This window comes from Plasmodium reichenowi, chromosome 8, assembly GCF_001601855.1.
Source record: "Plasmodium reichenowi strain SY57 chromosome 8, whole genome shotgun sequence".
Taxonomy (NCBI): Eukaryota; Apicomplexa; class Aconoidasida; order Haemosporida; family Plasmodiidae; genus Plasmodium; species Plasmodium reichenowi.
This window is the reverse complement of record NC_033653.1, coordinates 202,206-210,162: the sequence shown is the minus strand read 5'-3', so window position 1 is coordinate 210,162 and position 7,957 is coordinate 202,206. Positions and strand designations below refer to the sequence as shown.

The 7,957-nt window shown below is 19.4% G+C and overlaps 2 protein-coding genes across 2 annotated transcripts; one reads left to right on the top strand and one right to left on the bottom strand.

The window, feature by feature from the left end:
• Positions 1–189: 189 nt before the first annotated feature.
• PRSY57_0805300 (serine/threonine protein kinase, FIKK family) lies at positions 190–4,561 on the top strand (the record flags this gene model as incomplete). Its single annotated transcript, XM_012906994.2, has 2 exons — positions 190–4,326; positions 4,481–4,561. 2 exons carry the CDS (start codon positions 190–192, stop codon positions 4,559–4,561), a joined length of 4,218 nt encoding a protein of 1,405 aa, XP_012762448.2.
• A 1,228-nt stretch (positions 4,562–5,789) lies between these two features.
• On the bottom strand, positions 5,790–6,716 carry PRSY57_0805200 (PAP2-like protein, putative; the record flags this gene model as incomplete). The annotated part of the gene is made up of 1 exon (XM_012906993.2): positions 5,790–6,716. The coding sequence occupies one exon, from the start codon at positions 6,714–6,716 to the stop codon at positions 5,790–5,792; it is 927 nt and encodes a 308-aa protein (XP_012762447.2).
• Between the last annotated feature and the right edge of the window lie 1,241 nt (positions 6,717–7,957).

The following is a 7,957-nucleotide window of genomic DNA, read 5'->3' as shown; positions in this document are numbered from 1 at the left end:
TACATATATACATATATATATATATATATATATATATATATATATATATATATATATATATATATATATAATGTATATGTGATAAAAACAAATCATATATATTTTTACATATAGGTAATATTTTTTGCGAATATAGATTAACATATATATATATATATATATATATAATTTTTACATACTTATTATAAAATGATAAGAACTAGCGAAAAGGTGGAGTATTGCAAATCCAAAACCATGACTTGTGACGATGATTATTTATCATTGAAATCTTCGAAGACCCTAAATATAGATAAGGGAGAAGAAGAATATGAAAAGTTAGGGAATGAAAGAAGAGATGTACAAAATATGAATGATGCTGAAGATGTGTCATTATATAAAAATAAGAAATACAATCCAAAAAAAAATGTTGATAAAAGTAATGTTGATATGTGTGAGGGAAATAATATTAAAAGTACTGATAGAAAAAGTAATAATACAAAAAGAAACTCATCAAAATATAATGGTTTAGAAGAAAGAGATGATGAAGAAGATAATAATAATAATAATATGAATAATATGAATAATATGTATGATAGAAATATTGTGAATACAACATATTATGAAAATGTGCAGCATATGACTTCTAAAGATGAGAATGAGTCCTTTGATGATTATCCAAAAGAATCTAAAGACTTATCTGAAAAGCTTATGAATAAAAATATGTTAGATAATAATAATAGTAATAATAACAATAATAATAATAATAATAATAATAATAATAATAATACAATTATGAATGAAGAAGATATTTTTATGAAATATATAGAGGATACCAAAAATAATGATAGTTCGAACAATTTTATTAATAATAAAGAATTTATGTGTACCATGTCAAAAGATAAATATTCCGAAATGAACAGATCCACAACAGAAATATTGGATAATATGAATTGTATAGAATATACAGATGAATATAAACAAACGAACAATCAAAATTTTAATAGTACTATTATGATGAAAGAAGATACAAATAAGGATGATATTAAAAATGTTTATAGAAATATTTCTATGGATCCTAAAGATTGTTCAGGAATAAATTTTAATGAAATGAATGTAGAAGAAGATAATAATGTTGTCATTGGTAATAATTCGAATTTAGAAAGTTATGAAAATATGGGAAATGAAAGTTATACTGAAAACATTATGTATAAAAATAAAAAGGAACAGGATGAAGATGAAGATGATATTGATGAGGAAGATAAAAATTCAAATAATAATTATAATTTAAATGATCATAATAATACCATTGAAGCAGAAAGAAAAAAAAATGATACTTTTTATGAAAAAAATGAAGATTATAAGAATATGTTAAGTAATCAAGATATTTATAACGAAACGGAAAATGTTAATGATAATACCACCGAATGTACAACAGTTAAAGATGTGCACAAGTGTATTACAAATAACCATATGCAAGATAATTTATTAGATAATACATATTTACCTAAAGATGTGAATAGAAATTTCAGAAGTTATGAACAAGTGAATGTTAAGGATAATAATTCTTTATTACATACAACTATTGGTTGTGAAAATAAGAATAAATCATATGTCAATTTTCCTTTTAATACCGTAGAAAATAAAAATATACATATCATGATGGAAGAAGAAAAATACCGTGACCATAATAAAGTCCATCATGAAATAGGTGACAATGGTTATATAATAAATTCAAGAGATGATGTTGTTAATAATAAAGATTCATTTTATAAGAGCCTTTCTCAACAAATTTATATAGATAAAAATGGTAGTAAATATAATGTTGACATTTCAAGTGATCTTTTTGAAAAGAAATGCAATATAAATGATAAGAATATGAAAAATAATTATAATGAAAATAATGACATATTAAGAGGAGCAGGTCAAAATGATATGCCCAATAATATGTATAATATATCACAAAAAGGTTTCCATTTAAATCAAGAAGGAATTAATGATATGTTAAGAAACCAAAATAATATAGCATTTCAAAATAATCAATATAATGGATATATAAAAGATGAACAAAATAATATGAATAACTTGTGTGAAAGGATAGAACCAAGTTATATGGACTCAATGTCCAAGAGAGATAGTGAAGGGACAAAAAGCACTGTTCATAAGAATAATATTAATAGGAATAATAATAATCATAATGGTAATATAAATAAGAATAATAATAATATTCATGGTAATCGAAATAGTAATAATATACATGGTAATCGAAATAGTAATAATATTCATAGTAATCAAAATAGTAATAATACTCACAGTAATCGAAATAGCAATAATAGTAACAGAAATAATTACAATAGTTTTGTTGTTCCAGGAAATATGAACAGTAGTAATAATAACGATAATAATTATAATAATGATAAGAATTATAATAATGATAATAATGATAATAATGATAATAATTATGATAAATCTTTAGATGAATATTTCCGAAATAACCTCCCAGAAGATATTATTAAAAACATCAAATATGAAAATCCATCCAATACATATAATGATTTATTAAATAACAGAGACTATGATTTAATTTCAAAGATAAAAGAAAACCCTGTGTATTATGCTTCAGAGAAAGAAAAGAAACGAATGAAGAATAAAGATATGAAACAACCTAAATATGTTTCAAATGAGAAATTGGATTTAGATGAACATACACATATTTATAAAAATAATAATGAAGATAATAATAATAATAATAATAATAGCATGAATAGAGATACAACTATTATATCTAAATGTGATAATCATGAAATGAATTATGGTCAAGGAAATTCTTATATACTTCCTACATGTCAAAGAAATGATTTATTAAAGGATGATAGGAATCCTATGTTATCTATTTCAAAACAAAAGATAAAAAATATTTGGAGCAAATTTAAAAATAATACTTGTAAAGAACATAATGTGAATAGAATATCTGAAAGTAAGAATAATAATTATGTGCACAAAATGGAAATAATGAATATTCCAAAGAAAGGATTAGCTAATGAGTATTATAATTATCCATACGACAACAACAACAACAACAATAATAATAATAATAATAATAATAATAACAATAGTAATAGTATTATTAATAATAATAATAATAATAAAGAGTGTATTAATAAACCAATAATATATATGAATCATATCAATAATAATAATATGGATAAACAAATGAGACCTAAATGTATCTTTAATTGGAAAATAGCTAAAAAGTCGTTAATGAAAATGTTACATAGTGCACATAATTTTTATTTCAACGGTGTTAAATATTCAGATTGGAAATTTACGTGCATACCAACTCTTGGATTTTCTAAATCTAGTAATAGAGTTCAACAAATGTATAGAGCTTTTGTTGTTCCAAAAGATAGTAATGTAAAAAAGGAAGTTAAATTATTTATTAAAAAAATTCCTATATATATATGGGTTAAACAATTTAATTTGATGAATGAATATGATGGAGAATATGTAACAGATGGAGAAAATTTTGTAATGGAAGCTACGGCTTTAGCTTTTTTAAATGAGTATCATCCAGGAATCACACCCAAGTTATATAAAATATTATATGAACCAGATAACAAATATATTAATGAAGGACTTTCACAGAAATCTATGTATAATAATTTAAATGTTTTTAATGATATGTTAAGTGAAAGATTGAAATGTAATGCTGGTGGTAATATTGTTATCGTCTCTGAATTTTTTAATGAAGATATACTTGATTTTATAGATCGTAGACAAAAAAAATATAATATGAAAATAAGTAATAATGAAAAAAGTTTTATATTATACCAATGTTTAAAATTATTAATACGATTACATGATGCAGGTTTATCACATTTAGATTTAACACCAGAAAATATTTTAATCTCTGATAATTATGAATTACGTTTCTGTGACTTATCAAAAAGTACACCTATCTATACATACAATTTAAGACACATTAAAGATATGAACCGTCTCTATTTATTTGAATCATGTGAACCTACTATTGCAAAAGGGGCATATATGCCACCAGAATGTTGGAAAATATATTGGAAATATGATACAATGAAAATAAAAAATCCTCTAAAAGATTTAAAGCATATTACAGATCAAGAAAAACGAAAACAATTTTATTTCGATGTTTCTAATGCTGATAAGTTTATGCTTGGTGTGTTCTTCTTTTGGATTTGGACGAACGGAAATTTATGGAAATGTTCAGATCCATTACAAGATGAGGATTTTTTCTATTTCGTAAAATGTGATATGAATTTTGATAATTTTGAGTTAACAAAAAATTGGCCAAATGAGTTAAAAGATATCATCAAGGTAGCATAACAATGTATTATTATATAGTATTATATGTTGTATAAATGTTTCATATTGTTGATTTAATATATGATAATTTAAAAAAAAACAAACAAATCTTAAACAACCTGATATATATAATATATATATATATATATTTCTTCTTTTTTTACAGCAATTGTTACATGTAGAACAGAGAAAGAAGTTGAACTTGAAAGATCTAAGCGCACATCCATGGTGGTCTTTCAAGTTATAATTTGTCAGCATTATTGTTACATATATATATATATATATATATATATATAATATTTTATTTTCATATATAATGAAATAATTTCAAAATAGACATGTGGAAATCTCAACATTTTTGGATTTCTTACAAAAACTTATATAACCATCTTTATCTTTATAATATAAAAATATATTCTTTTACACAAATATATATAAGTAGATATATATTTTTCCCCATTTTACATATATAATAAAGTTAATATATATATATATATATATATATATATATTTTTTTTTTATCTTTATTTTTTAAAAAATAAAAAAGAATGTTTATTTATTTTTTTATTTTTTTATTTTTTTATTTTTTTATTTTTTCATTTTTCCATTTTTCCCTTTTTTTGTTTTCATTCATTTTTAAAAAATCCTTTTCCTTTTTAGTACTTTTTTCTGTATTACATTTAATAAAATTTATCATATTTTAAAATAAATCAGTTCAAAAAAAAAAAAAAAAAATAAAAATAATATAGTTTTTTTTCTTTTCTTGACATATAATATATATATATATATATATATTAAAAGTTTATTAAAATTTAAAGAGTTATTTTATATATCATTTAAAATAAAATCCAAAATTAAAAAGAAAAAAAAAATTAAAATAAAACACAAATATGTATTAATATATTTGATAAATATATTAAAACAAAAATTGGGAGAAAAAAAAAAAAAACTGGATATTTTTATTATGTATCACAAAAAAAAAAAAAAATTAAAATAAAATAAATCATTAATAATTAATAAAAGAAGGTAATAAATTAAAATAAAAAATATATTAGAACATACATTTATAATATATATGTTCACGTTAAAATCATTGCATACACATTTGAGTTTTTTTTTTTTTTTTTTATAATTCTCTTTATTTGTGTAATTTCTTTTAAAGATAAAAAAAAAAAAAGGAATTATTTTGGGTGGCGCGCCATACATAATTTGTAAAATATATATACTTGTAAAATAATATAAAAAAGGGTACTTTTCCTTATATATATAAATATACATAAATATAATATATATATATATATATATATATATATATATATATATATATATTATTCATCAATTAATTAAACAATCATTACATCCCTAGTTTTGCCCTATGTAGATAATTCCGTGGATTATATTTCTGCTAAGTATATATAATAATATAACAATATAATCATGGTTATTTTACAAATTTTTTATTATTTTCGTTATAGTTAAGAATCCTTATGTTTAAAAAAATACTTTTTCATAAAATAGAAAATAAATCCAAAACCCATACCTACAAGAGAACCAACTATAACTTGTAATACGGTGTGATCTTCAACTTCAACACGACTCCAAGGTATGGGGAGTAAGGTAAGAGTAGCTATTACATATGTAATAATACTCCATTTGTCTTTTTTGTGTTCTGTAATATGAAGTAAAAGATAAGTTAATAAAGCTATTGCAAAGGAACTATGACTTGATGGCATACCATAAGTTGGTAAGGCACTATTAATTGGTCTTGGTTTTTTAAATATTCTTTTTAAAAATAAATCACTAATTAAGGTTTGTGTAGGCATTATAAAAATAATATAAAGTAAGTTTTTATTAAAAGTAATTATGAAACTAAATACTGTTAAAATCATTATTAAAAATGGAACATATCCATATACTGTTGCTATTACTGATGAGAAATTATTTACATTTCTTATTGTTACGGATAACATTCCATATAATTCTATTATACATGTTTTAAATAAAATAATTTTTTTAGGTTTATCTGTCATTAATTTTTTAAAAATTTTAAATGATTTTAATTTATCAACTAATTTATATTTTGCTTCACATATTGGATAGTTAGCATATAATTTCTTAAATGTCTCATTATTATCTATATAATAATTCGTTTCTAATTCAGTATTTGTATATATTGGTTTCAAACTATTTATCTTTTTACTACGCAAATTTATTTTCATCTTTTCATCAATATATTCTTCCATCTTTTTATTTTTTTCCTCTTTATTATCACTGGAGTTTTTATTAGGAGAATCTTTATCAGACCCCCCAAATATAAGATAATTTATTATATTTATGCATTGTATTGTATTAAACAAATAACCAACATGTAATAACGTAGGTAAATAAACTTTTATTAACATACTAAACTAATTTTTATATATAAGGAGATTTTATAAAATCACATGAAATGTTTTATTTATTTTATTTTTATATCATTACAAAGTACATATCATCATAAATTCTTAAACATATAAAAATATTATATATATAAATATATATATATATAATATTTATTATTTTGTTCACTTTTTATAGCTTCGTACAAAAAAAATTTATATATTTTTTATTACTATATTATTTATAATCTTCATATTATTCACTTTATACGTAATTGTACTTTTTATTTTTATTTTTAAAAAAAATGACAAATGAATATAAAATAAGAAATATATATATATATAATATATATATATTACATACATATAATATAATATTTATAATTATTAAAAAAAAAAAAAAAAAAAAAAAATTAAATTCATATACTTTTTTAAAAAACAAATTACAAAATTTAAATACAATTTTTTTTCTCTTTCATTTCATAAAAAATATATATATAATATATATAATTAAGAAAAAGAAAGCATTCTTAATTTTCAAAAGAAAAAAATTACAGAATCTAATTATTATACTTTTATATTTTATGTATATTGCATATATATGTAATATATAAATATATATATATATATATATAATTATATGTATATATAATTATATGTATATATAATTATATGTATAAAAAAATATATTCATAAATTTTTTTTTCTTTTTCCTTCTGCCAAATTAATAATAGATTATAAATAGTATATATAAAATATATATTATTATTTTATATATAAATATATATTTTTTTTTTCTGTGTGCATGTTTGCATGTTCTTTTTCTTTGTTATTTTAATTTATATATTATATATAATAATAATAAATATTATTTTATATTCATATTGTTATATGTTAGTTTAATAAATTGATTATATATTGTATTAGATTATTTATATAATATAATAAATAAATGCCCATTTTATTGAGAAAATTATAATGTAATTATATAATAAATATATATTTTATTAACAAATATAATAAAAAAAAAAAACTCTATAGAAGTATTATATATATATATAATATTTATTAATGAAGAATCATGTTTGATATATAATAATATAATAATGTAATAATAGTTTCTAAATTTATTTTATAATATATTTATTTATATATATAAATATTATACGATTATCTTATATTTATTTATATATTATATATATTATATATATATATATATTTTTATATTTGTTTTTTTTTTGTTTTTTTTTTTGTTTTTTTTTTTT